The sequence below is a fragment of the Oncorhynchus nerka genome, linkage group LG20 (genome assembly GCF_034236695.1).
Source record: "Oncorhynchus nerka isolate Pitt River linkage group LG20, Oner_Uvic_2.0, whole genome shotgun sequence".
Classification (NCBI taxonomy): domain Eukaryota; kingdom Metazoa; phylum Chordata; class Actinopteri; order Salmoniformes; family Salmonidae; genus Oncorhynchus; species Oncorhynchus nerka.
In genome coordinates, this window is record NC_088415.1 from 33,172,303 (window position 1) to 33,198,738 (window position 26,436).

The 26,436-nt window shown below is 42.7% G+C and overlaps 1 protein-coding gene across 2 annotated transcripts in view; it reads right to left on the reverse strand.

Annotated features, from left to right (window-relative positions):
- Positions 1-26,436, reverse strand: part of LOC115102306 (bridge-like lipid transfer protein family member 3A) — a 49,173-nt gene that overhangs the window by 16,980 nt on the left and 5,757 nt on the right. For both annotated transcript variants that reach the window (XM_029622127.2, XM_029622126.2), the window contains exons 2-5: positions 9,339-9,501; positions 6,276-6,314; positions 5,990-6,081; positions 5,629-5,818 (exon numbers count right to left, since the gene is read on the reverse strand). In XM_029622127.2, the coding sequence (XP_029477987.2) occupies positions 5,629-5,818; positions 5,990-6,081; positions 6,276-6,314; positions 9,339-9,501 (484 nt within the window). The remainder of the gene's footprint in view (positions 1-5,628; positions 5,819-5,989; positions 6,082-6,275; positions 6,315-9,338; positions 9,502-26,436) is intronic.

Sequence of the window (26,436 nt, forward strand, 5' to 3'; positions counted from 1 at the left end):
TACCATGTAACCTGGACATGCTGTACTAACTGTACCATGTAACCTGGACATGCTGTACCATGTAACCTGGACATACTGTACCATGTAACCTGGACATGCTGTACTAACTGTACCATGTAACCTGGACATGCTGTACTAACTGTACCATGTAACCTGGCTGTACATGCTGTACCTGGACATGCTGTACTAACTGTACCGTGTAACCTGGACATGCTGTACTAACTGTACCATGTAACCTGGACATGCTGTACTAACTGTACCATGTAACCTGGACATGCTGTACTAACTGTACCGTGTAACCTGGACATGCTGTACTAACTGTACCATGTAACCTGGACATGCTGTACTAACTGTACCATGTAACCTGGACATGCTGTACTAACTGTACCATGTTACCTGGACATGCTGTACTAACTGTACCATGTAACCTGGACATGCTGTACTAACTGTACCATGTAACCTGGACATGCTGTACTAACTGTACCATGTAACCTGGACATGCTGTACTAACTGTACCATGTAACCTGGACATGCTGTACTAACTGTATCATGTAACCTGGACATGCTGTACTAACTGTACCATGTAACCTGGACATGCTGTACTAACTGTACCATGTAACCTGGACATGCTGTACTAACTGTACCATGTAACCTGGACATGCTGTACTAACTGTACCATGTAACCTGGACATGCTGTACCATGTAACCTGGACATGCTGTACTAACTGTACCGTGTAACCTGGACATGCTGTACTAACTGTACCATGTAACCTGGACATGCTGTACTAACTGTACCATGTAACCTGGACATGCTGTACTAACTGTACCATGTAACCTGGACATGTTGTACTAACTGTACCATGTAACCTGGACATGCTGTACTAACTGTACCGTGTAACCTGGACATGCTGGACTAACTGTACCATGTAACCTGGACATGCTGTACTAACTGTACCATGTAACCTGGACATGCTGTACTAACTGTACCATGTAACCTGGACATGCTGTACTAACTGTACCATGTAACCTGGACATGCTGTACTAACTGTACCATATTACCTGGACATGCTGTACCATGTAACCTGGACATGCTGTACTAACTGTACCATGTAACCTGGACATGCTGTACTAACTGTACCATGTAACCTGGACATGCTGTACTAACTGTACCATGTAACCTGGACATGCTGTACCATGTAACCTGGACATGCTGTACTAACTGTACTGTGTAACCTGGACATGCTGTACTAACTGTACCATGTAACCTGGACATGCTGTACTAACTGTACCATGTAACCTGGACATGCTGTACTAACTGTACCATGTAACCTGGACATGCTGGACTAACTGTACCATGTAACCTGGACATGCTGTACTAACTGTACCATGTAACCTGGACATGCTGTACTAACTGTACCATGTAACCTGGACATGCTGTACTAACTGTACCATGTAACCTGGACATGCTGTACTAACTGTACCATGTAACCTGGACATGCTGTACTAACTGTACCATGTAACCTGGACATGCTGTACTAACTGTACCATGTAACCTGGACATGCTGTACTAACTGTACCATGTAACCTGGACATGCTGTACTAACTGTACCATGTAACCTGGACATGCTGTACTAACTGTACCATGTAACCTGGACATGCTGTACTAACTGTACCATGTAACCTGGACATGCTGTACTAACATGTACCATGTAACCTGGACATGCTGTACTAACTGTACCGTGTAACCTGGACATGCTGTACTAACTGTACTGTGTAACCTGGACATGCTGTACTAACTGTACCATGTAACCTGGACATGCTGTACTAACTGTACCATGTAACCTGGACATGCTGTACTAACTGTACCATGTAACCTGGACATGCTGTACTAACTGTACCATGTAACCTGGACATGCTGTACTAACTGTACCATGTAACCTGGACATGCTGTACTAACTGTACCATGTAACCTGGACATGCTGTACTAACTGTACCATGTAACCTGGACATGCTGTACTAACTGTACCACATGTAACCTGGACATGCTGTACTAACTGTACCATGTAACCTGGACATGCTGTACTAACTGTACCATGTAACCTGGACATGCTGTACTAACTGTACCATGTAACCTGGACATGCTGTACTAACTGTACTGTGTAACCTGGACATGCTGTACTAACTGTACCATGTAACCTGGACATGCTGTACTAACTGTACCATGTAACCTGGACATGCTGTACTAACTGTACCCTGGACATGTAACCTGGACATGCTGTACTAACTGTACCATGTAACCTGGACATGCTGTACTAACTGTACCATGTAACCTGGACATGCTGTACTAACTGTACCATGTAACCTGGACATGCTGTACTAACTGTACCATGTAACCTGGACATGCTGTACTAACTGTACCATGTAACCTGGACATGCTGTACTAACTGTACCATGTAACCTGGACATGCTGTACTAACTGTACCATGTAACCTGGACATGCTGTACTAACTGTACCATGTAACCTGGACATGCTGTAAACTGTACTGTAACCTGGACATGCTGTACTAACTGTACCATGTAACCTGGACATGCTGTACTAACTGTACCATGTAACCTGGACATGCTGTACTAACTGTACCATGTAACCTGGACATGCTGTACTAACTGTACCATGTAACCTGGACATGCTGTACTAACTGTACCATGTAACCTGGACATGCTGTACTAACTGTACCATGTAACCTGGACATGCTGTACTAACTGTACTGTGTAACCTGGACATGCTGTACTAACTGTACCATGTAACCTGGACATGCTGTACTAACTGTACCATGTACCATGTACCATGTGTACTGTACCATGTAACCTGGACATGCTGTACCAACTGTAACCTGGACATGCTGTACTAACTGTACCATGTAACCTGGACATGCTGTAACCATGGAACATGCTGTACTAACTGTACCATGTAACCTGGACATGCTGTACTAACTGTACCATGTAACCTGGACATGCTGTACTAACTGTACCATGTAACCTGGACATGCTGTACTAACTGTACCATGTAACCTGGACATGCTGTACTAACTGTACCATGTAACCTGGACATGCTGTACTAACTGTACCATGTAACCTGGACATGCTGTACTAACTGTACCATGTAACCTGGACATGCTGTACTAACTGTACTGTGTAATCTGGACATGCTGTACTAACTGTACCATGTAACCTGGATATGCTGTACTAACTGTACCAAGTAACCTGGACATGCTGTACTAACTGTACCATGTAACCTGGACATGCTGTACTAACTGTATCATGTAACCTGGACATGCTGTACTAACTGTATCATGTAACCTGGACATGCTGTACTAACTGTACCATGTAACCTGGACATGCTGTACTAACTGTACCATGTAACCTGGACATGCTGTACTAACTGTAACCTGTAACCTGGACATGCTGTACTGTAACCTGGACATGTACTAACTGTGCTGTACTGTGTAACCTGGACATGCTGTACTAACTGTACCATGTAACCTGGACATGCTGTACTAACTGGACATGCTGTACCAACTGTACCCTGGACATGCTGTACTAACTGTACCATGTAACCTGGACATGCTGTACTAACTGTACCATGTTACCTGGACATGCTGTACCATGTAACCTGGACATGCTGTACCATGTAACCTGGACATACTGTACCATGTAACCTGGACATGCTGTACTAACTGTACCATGTAACCTGGACATGCTGTACTAACTGTACTAACCTGGACATGCTGTACCATGTAACCTGGACATGCTGTACTGTACCATGTAACCTGGACATGCTGTACTAACTGTACCATGTAACCTGGACATACTGTACCATGTAACCTGGACATGCTGTACTAACTGTACCATGTAACCTGGACATGCTGTACCATGTAACCTGGACATGCTGTACCAACTGTACCATGTAACCTGGACATGCTGTACTAACTGTACCATGTAACCTGGACATGCTGTACTAACTGTACCATGTAACCTGGACATGCTGTACTAACTGTACCATGTAACCTGGACATGCTGTACTAACTGTACCATGTTACCTGGACATGATGTACTAACTGTACTGTAACCACATGTGTACCTGGACATGCTGTACTAACTGTACCATGTAACCTGGACATGCTGTACTAACTGTACCAAGTAACCTGGACATGCTGTACTAACTGTACCATGTAACCTGGACATGCTGTACTAACTGTACCATGTTACCTGGACATGCTGTACCATGTAACCTGGACATGCTGTACCATGTAACCTGGACATACTGTACCATGTAACCTGGACATGCTGTACTAACTGTACCATGTAACCTGGACATGATGTACTAACTGTACCATGTAACCTGGACATGCTGTACCATGTAACCTAGACATGCTGTACTAACTGTATCATGTAACCTGGACATACTGTACCATGTAACCTGGACATGCTGTACTAACTGTACCATGTAACCTGGACATGCTGTACCAACTGTACCATGTTACCTGGACATGATGTACTAACTGTACCATGTAACCTGGACATGCTGTACCCTGGACATGCTGTAACCTAGACATGCTGTACTAACTGTATCATGTAACCTGGACATACTGTACCATGTAACCTGGACATGCTGTACTAACTGTACCATGTAACCTGGGCATGCTGTACTAACTGTACCATGTAACCTGGACATGCTGTACCATGTATCCTGGACATGCTGTACCATGTAACCTGGACATGCTGTACTAACTGTACCATGTAACCTGGACATGCTGTACTAACTGTACTGTGTAACCTGGACATGCTGTACTAACTGTACCATGTAACCTGGACATGCTGTACTAACTGTACCACGTAACCTGGACATGCTGTACCATGTAACCTGGACATGCTGTACCATGTAACCTGGACACGCTGTACCATGTAACCTGGACATGTTGTACTAACTGTGGTGTGGGAGCTGTGCTTTGGCAAAGTGGGTGGGGTTATATCCTTCCTGTTTGGCCCTGTCCGGGGGTGTCCTCGGATGGGGCCACAGTGTCTCCTGAACCCTCCTGTCTCAGCCTCCAGTATTTATGCTGCAGTAGTTTATGTGTCGGGGGGCTAGGGTCAGTTTGTTATATCTGGAGTACTTCTCCTGTCCTATTCGGTGTCCTGTGTGAATCTAAGTGTGCGTTCTCTAATTCTCTCCTTCTCTCTTTCTTTCTCTCTCTCGGAGGACCTGAGCCCTAGGACCATGCCCCAGGACTACCTGACATGATGACTCCTTGCTGTCCCCAGTCCACCTGACCGTGCTGCTGCTCCAGTTTCAACTGTTCTGCCTTATTATTATTCGACCATGCTGGTCATTTATGAACATTTGAACATCTTGGCCATATTCTGTTATAATCTCCACCGGCACAGCCAGAAGAGGACTGGCCACCCCACATAGCCTGGTTCCTCTTTAGGTTTCTTTCTAGGTATCATGTAATTTGGACATGCTGTACAATATATACTGTGGCTTGACAGGAAGGAAGGTGAACACAGGGGGGGGAGGGGGTATTTACATAAATGCAATATAACCGTGTTAATTCAATCATATGAGCGTACCTCTCCTCTTTTTGGGTCTGTGATGCGGGTGTAGCGGAGGTCAGTCTTCTGCCATTTGGGGTTGAGACTGTTACCCTGGAGCTGCCAGAGCTCGAAGGAGGCGTGGAAGGCACGGGACTGCACCTTGATGGTGATAGAGTTGATGATGACTGACATACCCTCCACCACCTTCTCAGCAAAGCCATACTCACTGCAGAAAGACATAGGAATAGAACATTTGATGAGAATGTAGACTTTATCACATTATTACTAACAACATATGAACAATTGCAGATAACTATGTACCTATCCTTTCACTGGTAAAGAGCATGAACAGTAAAATCCCTCAAAAGGTTCCAAACAGAGAACAGATAAGGCTTACCTCTGGCCAGCAGTGATGGCAATAGGGGAGGGGCCATTTGGGGCGCGGGGCTCCTCACACGTTCTCATCTCCACTTCTACTTTGTCCAGGAACTGCAAGGATACCATGGGTCAACATTGTAGGCTATAGCCTGAGGCCACACCCTGATAGCAGTATAACAACATGAAACCAATACAATCTGTTACAAGAGAAAGAAAGGGAGAGGGACAGATGGAGAGCGAGAGAAAGAAAAAGAGGAAAGTCAACAAACTCATGGAGGAAATAGAACAAAGGGCAGAATTCATACCAGGCAAATAGGGCTGGTCTTCAACTTTGTCCACTGTATCTAAGGGAGACAAAACAGCAGGGACCAGTCATGCACAAACACTTTCCTCAGCACTGTTCTACTGGAATGTTTATCATTCACTGTGCAAAAGAGAGCTTACACCAAGAAACACAAGTAAGAACTCTCCTTACAGACTAATATCTGATCTAGACTGGCTTCAAACTAGTAATACTGAAGATAAAAGGGACACCAGGGCCCTACAGAGGCAACCCATACAGAGCTCATCTCCTCGGATCTAGTCCACATCTCCCTAAACAGTCTGATCTATTCAGGGCTGTGGCTGGTGCTGTTGCTAGCCTCTGACCTTTTGTGTTCTTCCACGCTGTTTCTCACTCTGTTATCTTGAGATAGCAGTGGGTCTAGAGACACGTGCACTGATCTCAGTGTTATCAGATAACAGTGCTGCTTATCTCTGGACTGCTACCAGGGAGCATGGGTAGCTTATGCCCTCTGTGGCTTTCATTGATGGAGCTAAAGGCTACACGGTGAAACCACAATAACATGGTCTTGTCAAACCGCTCACCATAGGTTTTGCCTGGCAGTGCTTTACTGCTTTGCTTCCTTTGGCCTGCAAATTATGACCTTAAAGATTGAATCCGCAGTAGGGGGATACAGTGCCACTGGCCGCCCCACCATCATTCTTATAGTTTTTTTTGCCGAGCTGAGGAGTGTCCGCAGCATGGTAAAAATATTTTTAGTACATATTGTGCTCTTCTGTCACGCATGCAATGATATCTGTGTGTCTCCACCTGTCGACAAAACCTATGTGGACCTGAAGCATCGGTTCACAACAGCACCCATCCTCATCCATCCGGAGCCCTCGCGTCAATTTGTGGTGGAAGTTGATGCTTCAGATGTTGGAGTGGGGGCCATCCTGTCCCAGCGATCTGCCCAGGACCAGAAGCTCCATCCCTATGCCTTCCTGTCCCATCGTCTCAATCCTGCTGAAAGAAACTACAATGTTGGCAACCGAGAACTCCAGGAGATGAAGACGGTGTTGGAAGAGTGGAGGCACTGGCTGGAAGGAGCAGAACAGCCATTCCTGATCTAGACGAACCATAACCTGGAAAATCTCCGTACAGCCAAGCGCCTCAACTCGAGGCAGGCCCGGTGGGCCCTCCTGTTCACCAGATTTAACTTCACCATCTCCTACCGCCCAGGGTCTAAGAATGTGAAGCCTGACGCCCTCCCGTCTATACAGTTCCTCTGCCACACCCTTGACCTCTGAAACCATTCTCCCTACCTCATGCCTTGCTGCCACTGTAGATTGGGTTATTGAGAACCTGGTCCGTGAGGCACAACGCTCCCAGCCTGGACCGGAAGGGGGGAGCCGGCTGACCGGCTGTTTGTCCCTAATCCAGTCCGGTCCCGGGTCCTGGAATGGGCTCATTCCTCCAGGCTGACCTGTCATACACTAGCCTGCCTTCAACAACATTTCTGGTGTCCCACAATGGTCCCTGACGTCTCTGCCTTTGTCACCGCATGCACAGTGTATACTCAAAACAAGACTCCACGGCAAGCTCCTTCAGGCCTCCTGCAGCCACTACCGGTTCCTCATCGTCCCTGGTCTCATATCTCTGGACTTTGTCACTGGGCTCCCTCCGTCTGATGGCAAGACTGTCATTCTGACGGTAGTCGACCAGTTCTCCAAGGCTGCCCATTCCATCCCTCTCCCCAAACTACCTTCTGCCAAGGAGGCGGCCCAGCTTATGGTGCAGCATGTCTTCCGGATCCATGGACTCCCGGTAGACATGGTCTCCGATCAGGGTTCTCATCTCAGTTCTGGAAGACATTCTGCACCCTTATTGGGTCGTCGGCCAGCCTGTCATCCGGATTCCATCCCCGAACTAACGGTCAGTTGGAGGGAGCCAACCAAGACCTGGACACCACCTTAAGGTGGATCCAGCCCTCATCGCCAGCCCTGGATCCAGCCCCCATTTTATTGGTCCCTTTCCCATCACCTGAGTTCCACTGCTGTCGACTTTCACCGCCGACACCCTGGACAACCAGGTAGGTTTTGCCCCGGTGGAGGTGCTGGGCTCCCTGCCATCCTGGTGGCGCCCCCTGGGGGGATTGTCACACGCTGATCTGTTTCACCTGTCCTCGTTATTGTCTCCACCCCCTCCAGTTGTCGCTTGTTTTCCCCAGTGTATTTATCCCATTGTTTCCTGTCTCTCTGTGCCAGTTTGTCTTGTATGTCCAAGCCTACCAGCGGTTTTTCCTGCTTTGCCTTTTCTCCTTTCTGTGTGTTTACTATGTTATAATTAAGTATATGATTTGATAGCAGTCTGATTGAGCGGTGGAAGGCAGCAGCAGGGTCATAAGCATTCATTCAAACAGCAGCTCTTAGCAATGCTGGGATGCACAGCGCTGTTAATGACTTCAAGCCTATCAACTCCCAAGATTAGGCTGGCAATACTAAAGTGCCTATTAGAACATCCAATAGTCAAAGGTATATGAAATACAAATGGTATAGAGAGAAATAGTCATATAATAACTACAACCTAAAACTTCTTACCTGGGAATATTGAAGACTCATGTTAAAAGGAACCACCAGCTTTTATGTTCTGAGCAAGGAACTTAAACTCTAGCTTTTTTTGCATGGCACATATTGCACTTTTACTTTCTTCTCCAACACTGTTTTTGCACTATTTATTTGAGACTAAATAATTTTATTTATGTATTATATTAAGTTCAAATAAAAGTGTTCATTGTTCATTCAGTATTGTTGTTGTCATTTATTACACACACACATATATAAAAATCGGTTGATTTAATCGGTATCGGCTTTTTTTTATCCTCCAATAATCGGTATCGGCATTGAAAAATCATAATCGGTTGACATCTAGTGTGGAGGCCTGGAGATTCTAAACGTGTTTATGTTAATTAATGGTCAATTACAGTGAGACGGGCAGTATTTTGCATGACAATAACCGCCGCAAAATGTCATGACCGCCACAGCCCTAGGGAAAGACTGATATGGATTTGACATGGTTTATTATCAGAAGAACACAGTTGTCTCACCCTGATTGCAGCCTTGTTGCAGTAGACCCGGGTGACAGCCAACCAGGTGGGAAGGTCCAGCATGTTCTGCAGCACCTCCTCATCCAGCTCCAGGTTGGACAGCTGACCCTCGCCCTTCAGCGTGCTGAGGTTGATCTTGTCTGGGGACAGGTTCTTGGTGAACCTTCATACAAAGGAATGGGAGAGAGGTTAGTTAAGGAAACCACTGAGATGTGTGTTGCGTGTGTGACGTAAACCAGACATATTGCTGCGTTCACCAATTTCTACATATGTTTGTGTGGTTTACAAGGTTTAGGAAGCTATGTGAGACACTGATTGAAATGAGATGCTAGTCTGACCAAGGTCGGCTTTTGGCAGTGAGATGTAATTGTGAGGTTCATGCTGTAGGTCTAATTGAATCCCAGGCTGTAGTAACAGTCAGTGTCTTGGCCAGAGTCCCACCATAGCTCTCCATCTGGCTTCATTGACCTTACTCTCCACTACAGATTCAAATGAACTGCTGAGCCATTTGCCAGAGCAAAACCACACAGTGAAACGGCGGTGGTGAGGAGTAGGCTGATGATTACCAGTATGTGGCAACAAACAGACCAGTTAAGTGTTCCAATCTACCACACTCACCATGACTGACAATTATGACCTTTTATTGCACACTCATTAAAACTAAAACCTGACATTTCAGACCCCAACACAAAGGCTGGTGTTGCTTGGGTTTTGGCTGGTGGTAACAGAGATAAATGCCAATACACGAGAGGTCTGACTCACCGGTCCACTGTCTGGTTAACATATTGTAATGCTACTGAGACAAGTGAAACACTGGTTCAAGATGATGTCAGGGGCTCGTCCAGTAGCCTAATAAGCCAAGTGCAGCCTTTGGTATATAGCAAGTTCCAACAGCCTGACTTTATTAATGAGAGGGCTACATTTGGAAAGCTGAGATACCAGTATAACAGAGCATCAACCGAAGTCCAACAATATTTGAATTAGCCTGCCAGCACAGGAACATGCCGGTTATCAGTCGTCAGCTGTAGGGCAATTCCACAGAAATTGAATTATGCTTTGACAGATTTCTCACTTTAAAATGTATGCCAAACAAAAACCATTGATTTCAAATTTCAACAAACCATACAATTAACACATTTACTGGAAGAACTATGCAGATGCAAAGTTTGGTAACAGAATTGAAGTAAAATCTCCCTCAGGTTTTTTATGCGACCGCGTTTTCCAGAAATGGTTACATATCTGCTCTGAATTCTGATTCAAAGATGTCTGCAGAAAGAATGGGGTGTCAGCTATGACATGGCACCTTGAGTGTCACAGTAGTACAGTAGTAGGTCAAGTGGATTTACAGCCATGAACGGAATTACATTATGGGTCATTATGGGTCCCTGATCTGTACTATACAGAAATGCATAATTATGAATATGAATGGAATTCTCTTCATGGTGATGTATCCTGAATAGGTACAAATATACAATATCCTTATTTTGCATATTTGTGTATTATTCTAAACACTGGATATTATTCTAATGAGCTCCGCCCCTAAACACGACCACATTTGGTTGGCCCGGACCAGACCAAATTTAAACCAATCATAGCCATCTGTGTCAGAGATCTGGACATCCCAGTAGAGCACAGTACAGTAAATATGTTCAGTACAGTACATTATACTGTACTTTACTCGTGTGCGCTACTGTATTCGACTTTTGTTTCCTTTACTGTTCTGTACTCTCCTGTACTGAATTGTGCTGTCCAAACTTGTGAAACAAACCTCTGATTGGTTCAGTGGGAAAGGATGCTTGTTGGAGTAAATGTTAAGAGGGTAGGTGTCATGGTAGGTGTCAGTAAGAGCCGGGAGAGGTGACATTAACTGGACAGAGAGAGGAGTGAGAGAAGAGAAAGAGCGACAGAGAGAGCAAGGGAGAGTGAAGGGTTGTCTAGACTGTTTTTACAGCCTTGCTTTTACCACAAGAAGACAGAAAGAAAACTGTTATGAGCTGAACATAACAGTATGCCAGTGGAAGATATGACAGTAGCAGGTCACCCAACTGTGGTTTGTGACTACTATTGGATTTCCCATTGTAGCCAATTGCAATAATTCCATTACTGATTTCTGTAATTTCGTTACTGATTAAATCAAAATAATTCCGTGTTTGAATCACTTAATAATTCATAAACAAACTTAATATCAGTAAAAACACTAATTAGTAGGTCTACCTTTTCTTACTTCTGTCAACTTTCATTATCTTCCCTCTTCTTGACTCAAGATACTTCAGCTTTTCATTTGAATGAATTTGTGAACATTTCTAAAAACATAATTCCACTTTGACATTATGGGGTATAGTGTTTAGTAAATCAGTGGCACAGAATCTCTATATAATTCATTTGAACATTCAGGCTGTAAAAACAAAAGTGGTAAAAGTCAACGGGTGTGAATACTTTCTGAATTGATTTTGAAGCTTTCTGGTCAGACTATATCCTACCTTTTGTTTAAATCAGTGCTGATCAAAACAGTTAAATATGCTATATTGTAATGTTGCTCAGTAAAAGAATAGACCTACAAAATATTAGGATACAACTATTCGCTGCTCTGTCTGGCGTTGATCCTAAACAAATCATCCTACTCAAATATTCAATATCGAACTACAGATCACAAATCAATTAGCCTATTTTAGATACATGCATTTTCTGTTGTAAAGTTCACTGCCAGGCTAGTCAAAACAATTTACCTGGATTGTGCGGCAATAAAGCTGCATTTTTAAAATATCTTGAATCCATTTGGGTCTGTTCTTTCGAACAATTAACATATTTTTACATATATAGACACAGCCGATGTTTTAAACAAATCAACTATATTCACTGAGCTTGTCTGATGCTTTACGTACACTGTTTAATAAATAAAGTAATGCAATTGCCGAAATGGAACAGTTTATTTATTGTTTAAGCTAATTATTCGAGGCTTGCTTTATTTAAAATTTCAAACTAAAACGCTTGATTGCATTTTAAATCATGAATGACTCGCATGCTGTGTGATAACAAACAAATGAATGATTGACTGACACAGTAGCCTATATAAGTATTGAAATATAGTCAGTCCTAAGTTTGTTATGGTATTAAGACTGAACAGGATACGCTCTTAGGCTAACAGCTGGTGGTTATACAAGGCTGCTATACTAAGCCTACTACTGATAATGACATTACTTATTATCATGAGGATGACCATAATAATAGTAATAATAACAATAAGGAGATCAAGAAAAAGGAACGTTATTATTATTATAATAAATATAATTTCGGACAACTTGGAACAGTGTAAACACTAAATAAATTATAATTAATACCAGAGAGGCTGTTCTAATGAAAAAAATGTAAAATCTTTATTAAAGCAAAGCAAATAATAAAAACAGACACATTTTGGAAATTGTTTACTTGACATGTACAGTCGTGGCCAAAAGTTTTGAGAATGACACAAATATTAATTTTCACAAAGTCTGCTGCCTCAATATGTATGATGGCAATTTGCATATACTCCAGAATGTTATGAAGAGTGATCAGATGAATTGCAATTAATTGCAAAGTCCCTCTTTGTCATGAACTGAATCCCCAAAAAAACATTTCCACTGCATTTCAGCCCTGCCACAAAAGGACCAGCTGACATCATGTCCGTGATTCTCTCATTAACACAGGTGTGAATGTTGACTATGATAAGGCTGGAGATCACTCTGTCATGCTGACTGAGTTCGAATAACAAATCAAATCAAATTTAATTATATAACCCTTCTTACATCAGCTGATGCCACAAATTGCCGTACAGAAACCCAGCCTAAAACCCCAAACAGCAAGCAATGCAGGTGTAGAAGTACAGACTGAAAGCTTCAAAAGGAAGGTGGTGCTTGGAATCATTGTTCTTCCTCTGTCAACCATGGTTACCTGCAAGGAAACACGTGCCATCATCATTGCTTTGCACAAAAAGGGCTTCACAGGCAAGGATATTGCTGCCAGTAGGATTGCACCTAAATCAACCATTTATCGGATCATCAAGAACTTCAATTGTTGTGAAGAAGGCTTCAAGGCGCCCAAGAAAGTCCAGCAAGCACAAGGACCGTCTCCTAAAGCTGATTCAGCTGCGGGATCGCGGCACCACCAGTACAGAGCTCGCTCAGGAATGGCAGCAGGCAGGTGTCAGTGCATCTGCACACACAGTGAGGCAAAGACTTTTGGAGGATGGCCTGGTGTCAAGAAGGGCAGCAAAGAAGCCACTTCTCTCCAAGAAAAACATCAGGGACAGACTGATATTCTGCAAAAGGTAGAAGACAAGGTGAGCGCCACCATCAGTCCTGTGTCATGCCAACAGTAAAGCATCCTGAGACCATTCATGTGTGGGGTTGCTTCTCAGCTAAGGGAGTGGGCTCACTCACAATTTTGCCTAAGAACACAGCCATGAATAAAGAATGGTACCAACACATCCTCCAAGAGCAACTTCTCCCAACCATCAAGGAAGAGTTTGGTGATGAACAATGCCTTTTCCAGGATGATGGAGCACCTTGCCATAAGGCAAAAGTGATAAGTAAATATAAATATTTTGGGTCCATGGCCAGAAAACTCCCCAGACCTTAATCCCATTGAAAACTTGTGGTCAATCCTCAAGAGGCGGGTGGACAAACAAAAACTCACAAATTCTGACAAACTCCAAGCATGGATTATGCAAGAATGGGCTGCCATCAGTCAGTCAGGATGTGGCCCAGAAGTTAATTGACAGCATGCCAGGGCGGATTGCAGAGGTCTTGAAAAAAGAAGGGTCAACACTGCAAATATTGACTCTTTGCATCAACTTAATGTAATTGTCAATAAAAGCCTTTGACACTTATGAAATGCTTGTAATTATACTTCAGACCTCCATAGTAACATCTGACAAAAATATCTGAAGACACTGAAGCAGCAAACTTTGTGGAAATTTATATGTGTGTCATTCTCAACTTTTGGCCACAACTGTACAGTGCCTTGCGAAGGTATTCACCCCCTTGGCATTTTTCCTATTTTGCTGTTTTTGGGGGGTTTGTATAATTTAATTTACACAACATGCCTACCACTTACACTCCATGCAGTTTGGCTTCAGAGCGAAACACTCCACAGAAACGGCCAACTGCTTTCTTCAAGAGGGACAAAGGGGACATTGTTGGGGCTGTGTTTCTGGACCTAAGGAAGGCTTTTGATACTGTTAACCATGAGATTCTCATCACAAAATTGTCCAAGTTCAACTTTTCCCCCGATGCCTTGAGATGGATGAAATCAAACTTTGAAGGCAGAACTCGGTGTGTCAGAGTAAGTTATGAGCTGTCGCCCACTCTTAGCTATGATGTGGGCGTGCCCCAAGGGTCAATACTGGGGCCCCTCCTGTTCAGCCTGTACATTAATGATCTGCCTTCTGTCTGTACTAGGTCTGAAGTATATATGTGCATGCAAAGAGCAAACCACAAGCTGCACAAGAACTCACTACTGTAATGGTTCAGGTTACAAAGTGGCTCAGTGACTCGTGTTTGCATCTCAATGTGAAAAAAACTGTTTGCATGTTCTTCACAAAGAGGGCAACAGATGCTACTGAGCCAGATGTCTGTGTCAGGGGAGAAGCTCCAGGTGGTATCTGATTTTAAGTACCTTGGCATCATACTTGATTCCAACCTCTCTTTTAAAAAGCATGTGAAAAAGGTAATTCAGATAACCAAATTCAACCTAGCTAATTTCCGATTTATACGAAATTGTTTGACTACAGAGGTAGCAAAACTGTACTTCAAATCTATGATACTCCCCCACTTAACATACTGCTTGACTAGTTGGGCCCAAGCTTTCTGTACAACATTAAAACCTATTCAGTCTGTCTACAAACAGGCTCTCAAAGTGCTTGATAGGAAGCCCAATAGCCATCATCACTGTTACATCCTCAGAAAGCATGAGCTCCTGAGTTGGAAAAATCTTGTGCAATACACCGACGCATGTCTTGTATTCAAGATCCTAAATGGCCTGCCCCCCCCCACTCAGTATTTTTGTTAAACAGAAAACCCAAACATATGGCAGCAGATCCACAAGGTCTGCCATGAGTGGTGACTGTATAGTTCCCTTAAGGATAAGCACCTTTAGTAAATCCGCTTTCTCTGTGAGAGCTTCCCATGTCTGGAATACACTGCCATCAGACACACATAACTGCACCACCTATCACACTTTCACAAGATGTATGAATACATGGCTAAAGGTCAATCAGATTTGTGATCATAATCCCTAGCTGTGTATTGCCGCTTTCCATGTTGTCTGTTGTCTGTAGCTTGTGAGCTATGGACAGATACTCCAATCTCTGCTGTGGAGCTTTGCAGTTCCTTCAGAGTTATCTTTGGGCTCTTTGTTGCCTCTCTGATTAATGCCCTCCTTGCCTGGTCCGTACGTTTTGGTGGGCGGCGGCCCTCTCTTGGCAGGTTTGTTGTGGTGCCATATTCTTTCCATTTTTCAATAATGGATGTTATGGATGTTCAAAGTTTCTGATATTTTTTTATAACCCAACCCTGATCTGTACTTCTCCACAACTTTGTCCCTGACCTGTTTGGAGAGTTCCTTGGTCTTCATGGTGCCGCTTGCTTGGTGGTGCCCCTTGCTTAGTGGTGTTGCAGACTCTGGGGCCTTTCAGAACAGAATATATACAGAGATCATGTGGCAGATGATGTGACACTTAAAGTCCACCTGTGTGCAATCTATTTAATTAATTATGTGACTTTGAAGGTAATTGGTTACACCAGATCTTATTTAGGGGCTTCATAGCAAAGGGGGTGAATGCATATGCACACACCACTTTTCCGTGTTTTATTTTTTAGAATATTTTTTTTTCTCATTTCACTTCACCAGTTTGGACTATTTTGTTATAGGGATAGGCGTTCCGCTAGCGACCGACCATGACAACATCGGGTGAAATTGCAGCGCGCCAAATTCAAAATACAGAAATACTCATTATAAACATTCATAAAAGATACAAGTGTTATACATCGGCTTAAAGATGAACTTCTTGTTAATCCAGACGCTGTGTCAGATTTCAAAGAGGCTTTACGGCGAAAGCATACCATGCGATTATCTGAGGACAGCGCCCTGCTTACAAAAGCATACAAACATTTTCAAGCCAAGTAGAGGAGTCACGAAAGTCAGAAATAGCGATAAAATTAATCACTTACCTTTGATCTTCATATGGTTGCAGTCACATGAGTCCTTGTTAGACAATAAATGTTTGTTTAGTTCGATAAAGTCCCTCTTTATTTTGTTGGCGTGTTTTGTTCAGTAATCCATGGCTCAAAGGCGGTGACAATGTGCAGACGAATACATCCTAATAGTACCAGTAAAGTTCGTCGAAACATGTCAAAAGATGTTTATAATTAATCTTCAGGTTGTCTATTGTCTAAATAATCTATAATATTTCAACTGGACAATAACGTATTCAAAAGAAAGGAAAAACAACGAAGAGCACGCAATCGGTCACGCGCGCAAACCAGCTCTGCTTCATTCTACAGTTCACTTACAAAACATTTTTCAGAAAACAAGCCTGAAACAATGTCTAAAGACATCTAGTGGAAGCCATAGGAACTGCAATCTGGGTCCTAACCCATTACATACTGTATAGGCATTCAATATAAAAGTACCCAGATCAAAAATATCCCACTTCCTGGATGGATTTTCATCAGGTTTTCGCGTACCATATCAGTTCTGTTATACTCAGACATTATTTTAACAGTTTTGGAAACTTTAGTGTTTTCTATACAAATCTACCAATTATATGCATATCCTAGCTTCTGGGCCTAAGTAACAGGCAGTTTACTTTGGGCACCTCAGTCATCCTAACTTCCGAATACTGCCCCCTATCCCAAAAAAGTTAAATGAAATCGAAATGAAAATCCATTTAAATTACAGGTTGTAATGCAACGAAATAGGACAAATGCCAAGGGGGGTGAATACTTTTGGAAGTCACTGTAGTTGGGTGAGGCTTACTGCTCAAGGAATCAGTAGGCTATTAAAACACTCAAAAGGTCATAAAGCCAGGCACATTTAACAGTTAGGCTTTTGATTATAGACCTAATTAAGTTGAGGTTTCCTCTCTGCTCACCTTTCTTAGACAATAAGAAAAGGGCTGTTTTTTCTCGTCTCCTCATTCTGCAGCTGCCTCATTGTTCTCAACACCAATATGCTGGTTAACTTCTATACACAAAGCAACGTTGTCTAGGAAAAGGCGCCAATTCAATAGCGCACTGAGGTGTTTCAGAACTGCGGACAGTGACCACTATCCAACACAGGAGAATGCGCATTTGTTATAAAATATTATTTTTATTAGTGTTGCACCATTGTTCTTACGTAATATAACCATATAGAATTTTAGTAGCACATGTCTTAAGAGTGATGGACTGTGCCATCCGCCAGGGCCTCACAATGGATTAGTCCACTCAGACAGGAGCTAATCAGACAGCTTACTTGTACACCATGATATATATTTTTTATATTGCTCGACTAAAAACATCTTGGTCAACCAACAGCCTATCAACCAAACAATTGATCACTCGACTAAATTGGGTCATCAGCCCTATCATACATTTGGATATGTTATGTCAAATACTAATGAATCATTATGTGATCTAACAAGACATTGATTCAGCTTTGATCTAAACTTTACTAAACAAGCACCATTGTGAGAAGTGGCGGAGCGAGGCTCCTGCAGTCCGATGCAGAAATGGGAGACCACAAAATCTGCAAATATTTGGCCAGGGAAATTTCTGATTGGTCTCAGTCAATGTAAAACAATTAGGAAGGGAGACTCTAAAAGCGGGATTTAATTTAGTGAAGTAGCAGAACATTTGTTGAATGAGCATCTTAATGAATATCGTGAGCCTCAAAAGTTTGATGAAATTACATATCTTTCAGTCTACTGTTATCGATACTGAACCAAAATATAAAATGCAACCATTTCTAAGATTTACTGAGTTAAAGTTCATATAAAGGAAATCTCATTTTTGTAAGTAATTAGGCCTAACTGTCCTCTCCAAGTGTGGCTGAAATGAAGCCCGAAACGGTTTGAGAAATATGATTGGTTGGCGATAGGCCAATGACATTACTTTTTGTCTTGCGCTGCGCAGAATATCAGATCTTAACAACAACTGGAGAACTGGGCTTCACCAGCAGGCTTAGTCCACCACATCCTTATGATATATGTATTTTCAGAAACACAACGTGACTGAAAGGGGCAGGTCGGAATGTATGACTGAAATTGGGGACAAATGAACCATTTAATCTCATAGAGTGGTGTCTGAATTTGTTGATAGAATGCGGGACATGATTGTTTGGTTGCGGGACGCAGAGCCAAAATGCAGGACTGTCCTGCACAATCCGGGACTTGTGGTCACCCTAATCGGATCTGGATCACCTCGGATCCAAATTGAACATTTTTCTTTTTTAATGTAATGCCCGGATTTGGTTGGAGACAGGTTACGGGTAAGAATTTAATGAATCCTGTTCGGTACGGATCTCAATTTTGTGATACGAGAATAACGCCCCCAGGGACCTCACAATACAATATTATCATGATACTAAGGTGCCGATACAATATGCAATGCGATTCTCACAATTCTGTATGTATTGCGATTTGATACTGCATTTTTATTGCGATTTGATGTTCCAAACATATTGCTGTCTGCTGCAGAGAGACAAGAGAACATTAGAAAACAAGTTTTGATCATTCAGATAAATAAAAGTACTGAAAATGTTGGGTCAGTTTAAAAATTAGATGGAGAACAAGGTATAGGATGAGTTTTGGCACAGGTACAGCCAACTAGCGCTAGCTACAAACCAATCAAATATCGATATATCATCCCAAAATAATATTGCAATATGTCACTATCGATGTTTTTCTCCATCACAAGGCAATGTTTGAGCTCTTTCTCCAGATGTTGTCTAAGACCCCATTTCCATCTGTTTGACCAAAAATCAAAGCCTTTGCTTATTCCACATTTTTAAGATGGGAAATGGTAGAAAATGTGTATATGCCTTAAATTTCTCAAAAGTATAGGCTCTTAGCTTAAATTTGACACCCATATTAACATGCTCCTATATATGGAAATGCCCTGTAAATAACAGTGATATATCCTCTGTCAGCCTACGTTAACGATTGATAAGCTAAGGTGAACAGGTGAACCACTCCACCACCTCAACCATTCCTCCTAATCTATATCCCAGTCACAATACTGGTGTGTCATTGACTCTAGAAGAAGTGGTCACCAACCGTTCGATCACAATCGACTGGTCGATCTTTAAGGCATTCCTAGTCGATCACCAAACATTTCTGTAGAAAAGTCAACGGTAACAGCTGTGATAAAGGCTTGTGCTCCTTTTTTGTGGCAGGGGTTGCGCTGTTGGCAGTAGGTGCACTTGATTCAGAAGCCCTGCGCAGTGGGTAAGCAAAGTGTTCCCATTTTAAACCATTTCATTTGTTAAAAAAACAAACTCCGCGGACCGGGAGATAATTGGCTAAAGTGCGCCTACTGCGCTGGCCAATCAGATAGTCCAAATCACCTACGAAGCTTCCACGACCCCGGCCACAGCAGTTTAATACTAGCCTACGTAAGATTTAATAACTTTTAAAACCATGACCACAGACAGAGTGCCAAAGAATACAGCAAAGAGATGCTGTTTTTATGAGTGCGCTCATGTTGAATTGTTTTATTCAGCACTATCAGTGTTTAAATTCAACACTATTATAAAATCCCTATTTCCACTCGCGCTGAAGCTACAATGAATGAGTAGCTAAGTGTATCGATAGCCATGTGCTTTTATTATTATGTTTATTTTAACTTCGAGGAATTTTTCACTTTCTCTGGTCATAGGAACAACAGGAATTTATGCATGAGGCAGATGCGGTGCGACTTGAGTTTTGCCATCAGGTGGAAGACGGTGTCCCCTCTCTCTGGTCAGTCTCACCGGAGGTAAGGAAGGACAGAACAGGGAGCATGAGAGGCGGATCCTCTGCTGCTCTCTCCCTCCGCTGAGACTAATGTTGTGTTCAAAACCACTGGGAACTTGGAAATCTCTGACTTCAGTATGTTCAAGACAACTGGGGAACTCTGAAAATACTAGATCCGACTGGGAAAAATCGTTTTTAATGTTCATCCAAGTCGGAAACTCTGGCATGTTTCTAGAGCTCCGACATGCCGATCTGAAGATCACTGACGTCATGATTTGACCTTGTTTTTTTCTGTGTTCCCAGTTGTCTTGAAAGCACCATGACCATCAGATGCAGGTACCAGCAGTCCAGTAAAATAAAAAAGCAAATTATTGCAATTTATGCTCATCTGTGCCTCGCAAGTGCTACACCAACTGATATATTTTGTAATCAAAGCTTGAGTTTTGAAATATAATAAACATGGTCCGAGAAGAACAATATTGGCACGCCAGGCATATAGTCAATAAACTGTGATAATGCATTAGGCCTACTGCACAAAACCCATTCTTACAGAACTGTTTTTATTAGGTTAAAGGCCTACTTTCATTCCACAAGACCACTTTAGCAACCCATAATGAAATGTCCATGTCTGAAAATAGACTGTTACCCTACACGTCTCCCCTTTGACCACCTCCTCCCTCCGCTGACCTCAATCAAGCCATGAACTTTCTCAAACTTCAGTCTCTTGAGCTACACATGATGATTAATGATCTTGTTTTTAAATATCTTGCTTTTTGTTGTTGCTTTACAGCGCTTTGAGATTTCTTTATCTAATGAATAGCACTTTAAAAGTTGAATAAATTATATTATTATATTATATTAGAGCTACTGGGTATGCATGATTTTGTTCCATCATTTATAGCAGGGCTGGACAAAAGCCTGCACTCTCAGTAGCTTTGATGTACACTAACCCAGATCAATAATGAGAAGAGGGGAAAAAAGGTATTTAAAACACAGCCTCCAACACATCCTAGCTGGGGATCCAACCCTTTTAACAATGCCGTGCATTTTAATGTATTCCGGTGAAAAGAATAAATAGGCTGTAGTCGAACACCATACAAACCATCAGGTTATTCATTAAAACTAGGCCACAGCAATGTTTTGGGGATTAGCATTGTTTTGAGGTACAACAATTTGAGGGCTTATTCAACACATAATGGCCTGGCTATGAATGAAAGGGAAAAGTGATATTTGTCTTTGATTTAAAAAAAGATTTAAAAAAGATTTCAAGCCATCTACCAGTCAGTATTAAATATGCTGCGTAAAACCAGGTTTTAGTTCCAAAGTGAGCTGTCATCATAGTAAAGTGAGCTTCCCTTGTCCATCAACCAGGATCAAGGCACATCATGGACAGTGATCACTCACAGATGTGCTCATAGCCTGCAGAGATCCTATGCTAACTCAAATTTTAATGGCTGCGTACACAGTTTAGCAGCTGACCGCACCACTCTCTGGGGAGCTCTGCGGTTGAGGACAATGCAAATGCCATACCAGGCGATGATACATCCGGACAGAATGCTCTCAATGGTGGATTTGTAGAAGTTTGTGAGGGTCTTAGGAGCCAAGTAAAATTTATTCAGCCTCCTGAGGTTGAAGAGGTGCTGTTGTGCCTTCTTCACCACACTGTAGGTGTGATGGGATAATTTCAGGTCCTCAGTGAAGTCCACGCAAAAGAACTTGAAGCTTTTGACCTTCTCCACTGCGGCCCGTCGATGTGGATTGGGGCGTGCTCTCTCTGCTGTCTCCTGTAGTCCACAATCAGCTCCTTCCTTTTGTTGACATTGAAGGAGAGGTTATTTTCCTGGCACCACTCTGCCAGGGCTCTCACCTCCTTCATGTAAGCCGTCTCATCGTTGTTGGTAATCAGGCCAACAATGTCGTCAGCAAAGTTGATGATTGAGTTGGAGATGTGCATGGCTACGCCGTCATGGGTGAACAGGAAGTACAGGAGGGGGCTGAGCATGCACCCCTGTGGGGCTACCGTGTTGAGGATCAGCGTGGCAGGAAGTTCAGGACCCAGTTTCACATGGAGGGGTTCAGACCCAGGACCCTGAGCTTAGTGATGAGCTTGGCGGGGCACTATGGTGTTGAAGGCTGAGCTGTAGTCGATGAACAGCATTCTTAGATAGGTATGTCCAGGTGGGTTAGGGCAGTGTGCAGTGCAATGGCTATTGCGTCATCCATTAATCTGTTGGGGTGGTATGCAAATTGTTGTGGATCTAGGGTGTCAGGTAAGATGGAGGAGATATTTTCCTTAACTAGTCTCTCAAATCCCTTCATAACAGACGTCGACTTCAGGGCATTCTCTCAAACAGAGGGAAGCCAACCAGTCACACACTTCTGAGCACCCCATTAACGCTTGCTGTGGGAGAGCAGCTCCTGTTTAGTACTACAGTGTGTGGGAGTCCACCATGAAGTCCACACAAACTACCTGAGGGTTAAGCTTTGAACACAACTCGAGTGTTTCACTTGATGCTTGTTGCTCACAGGCCCCATGTAAAATCCAGGGAAGTATGTCAATCCTCCTTCTTCTCAAAATCGAAATACTCCAGAACAACTCATGAGGAGCTGGAAAGGATGCTGTTTAGCCGTTTTCAGTACAGTGCTAGTCAGTGTTTTCAATAGTCTCATGTCCAATGGGGTTGAAGACAAGGAAAATTGCTGAGGAACGTGGAGTGGTCAAAAAAAGCAACATTTTGATATAGCCACGGTTTAACACTTGTCATATCCCTTTCTACCGATCTTTTGCCACAACATAGGGCCTAGATTTGGTCAATTTTAGGCCAAGATGTTATCTTCCTATTTTATATGATATGCACAACCAAAACAGGGCACCCGGTCATATCAGTAACAGAGCCTGTCACTAACGGTGATGTGTCCAGCGCTTGGTAGAGCCTGGTGATTTTGATTCTGTCATTCTTCCCAGAGAAAGACCATGATTGAGTGAGTTAAGGAATGGATTGGGTGGAAATTGGACATAACAGAATTGAGCACTGATGTTGACCACTCGGTTTGGCCAACAAAACAGTGCCACAAGACAGCTGACTGGGTTGGGCAGTTCCGCAGGGCCAGGGAGTTGCTGAGTGGGTAACATGGAACTGACCTAGAGGACAAACTCAAACATGATGTCTGCATCTTCCAAACACTTGCAGCACTGAAACGGCAAGGCTAGCTATTCTATTCTAGCACAGTTTCTCGTGTGCTAACACTCCAAGAGAGTTGTGTTTTCTGACAAGTCCTTATTATAGTTTATGCAAGGAGGGGGAATGAAACAGTCATACCTAATGCAGGCCATGTGTCATACTAATGCACTCGCAGTCTTGAAGAAGCTACAATCCATAGCAATATTGTGTCTCTGGTGAAATAAAGCCCTAAGCCAAATCAAAGGCTGAATACAATTACCAATAACAGATGTATTTTATTTCCTGCTTTTCGTTACAAAGAGAATCTCAAAGAAGCTTGAAAAACAAAACAAAATGTAGGGTTGCAGGTCTTGACTTAGGCAATGGTTTTCCACAGCTGATAGTCAGTGTTGATAATGATAGCCGAATGTCATAGTACAGGGAGGGAGAAGCGTCAGTTGAATAGAAGACCCGGAGCTCTTCAGGCTAATTACCAAAGACAAAATCAACGAATAAGCCATAATTCTAATTTTGTCCCATAACAGGGAAAAAAGGTTAGGATATTTACCATTTGTCAGAATGCAATTGAGAGGCTACAGTATGCTCTCAATGCCATTGTGAATTTGCTCTGTTACCTCCTATCTAGTGAACAATATGATTTATTTAACAGTCACCACAATTGGAGCAACAGAGCAAAGCAAAACATGTGTCAAACTGACATACTGGAGTTAGGCCAATGCCTCTTAGCCTTTGCCCCATACAGCGGAGCAGAGTGAGATCTCAACTAATTTCACCACAAAAACCCTGCCCTTACTGACAGAGTGAGAGTAATTGCCAGGCATGCAAGAAGAGAGAGAACTGTCAGAGTTAGACCTAAACCAGTATTGCTGCAAACAAAAGCTTGACGCTTCTACGTAACTCTAAATGCAAAGGTGTGCAACCGTAGGCTACATTTAAAGACAGATGACTTTGTAAGCCTACGTAGTGGCTTCAATAAGTGGGATGCAAGCTAGCCTTCCCTATGGCTATTGTCTGATACACACAACCACGACAGTATGAGTAACCGTCTCTAATTTATTCCAAGCATCACACTGTTCTTCTCCCTAAATTCCCTTTCCCCTCAGTGTCTCATTCACTCAATTGCATTCTGAACGCTCGCTCCACACGCGTGCTGAGTGCACACAAGCTCCCGTTAGGCCTACAGAAATAAATGCATATAAAAACGTATCTAACTGATGGGATACACAAGCTACATTCCTTGCGAAATTACTTTTTTTCACAAAATGGACTGGTTGACTGAAGTAAGAAAATGTGTTCCAAAAACGAGCTGCAGTTTTGAAACAAATCAGCTTAAGCTACTTTGCGAACTGCTAGTGCCATTTAGAATTGGTTAGGCTACGCTATAACCCCCTCCTAAACATGTACTGAACAAAAATATAAACTCAACAAGTAAAGTGTTGGTCCCATGTTTCATGAGCTGAAATAAAAGATCCAAGAAATGTTCCATATGCACAAAAAGCTTATTTCTCTCACATTATGTGCACACATCTGTTTACATCCCTGTTAGTGAGCTTGCAAGCTTTGAGGGAGCGTGTAATTGGCATGCTAACTGCAGCAATCTCCACCGTAGCTGTCACCAGAGAACTGATTGTTAAATTTCTCTACCATAAGCCGCCTCCAACCGACTGATATTGCCAAGTACTTCAATGATTTTTTCATTGGCAAGACTAGCAAACTTAAGCATGACATACCAGCAACAAACGCTGACACTACACATCCAAGTATATCTGACCAAATTATGAAAGACAAAAATTGTAATTTTGAATTACGTAAAGTGAGTGTGGAAGAGGTGAAAATTATTGTTGTCTATCAACAATGACAAACTACCGAGGACTCGACAACTTTGATGGAAAATTACTGAGGATAATAGCAGATAATAGTGCCACTCCTATTTGCCATATCTTCAATTTAAGCCTACTAGAAAGTGTGTGCCCTCATGCCTGGAGGGAAGCAAAAGTAATTCCACTACCTAAGAATAGTAAAGCCCCATTTAGTGGCTCAAAAATCAGACTGTTATACCAACCCTTAGTAAAATTCTGGGAAAAATTGTCTTTGATCAGATACAATGCTATTTTACAGTAAACAAATTAACAAAAGACTTTCAAGACGCTTATAGGGAAGGACATTCAACAAGCACAGCACTTACACAAATGACTGATGATTGGCTGAGAGAAATTGATGATAAAAAGAATGTGCGGGCTGTTTTGTTAGACTTTAGCGCTGCTTTTGACATTATCGATCTGAGTCTACTGCTGGAAAAACTCATGTGTTATGGCTCTACATCCCCTGCTTTATTGTGGATAAAGAGTTACCTGTTTAACAGAACACAGAGGGTGTTCTTTAATGGAAGCATCTGCAACATTATCCAGGTAGAATCAGGAATTCCCCAGGGCAGCTGTCTAGGCCCCTTACTTTTTTCAAACTTTATTAACGACATGCCACTGGCATTGAGTAATGCCACTTAGCAAAGAGCCTCAGATTCAGAATGGGTGGCAAGGAATAAGTTAGTCCTAAATATTTCAATCTAAAATCATTGTATTAGGGACAATACAATGCTAAGATGGGGAGAAGTCTGTCCATAATAAAGCGCTACTCTACCTTCTTAACTGCACTATCAACAAGGCAGGTCCTACAGGCTCTAGTTTTGTCGTACCTGGACAACTGTTCAGACATGTGGTCAGGTGCTACAAGGAGGGACTTAGTAAAACTGCAATTGGCTCAGAACAGGGCTGCATGGCTGGCCCTTGGATGTACACAGAGAGCAGACTTTAATGTCAATCTATCCTGGCTCAAAGTGGAGGAGAGATCGACTTCACCACTAGTATTTGTGAGCGGTATTGACATGTTGAAAGCACCGAGCTGTCTGTTTAAACAACTACCACAAATCTCAAACACTCATATATATACC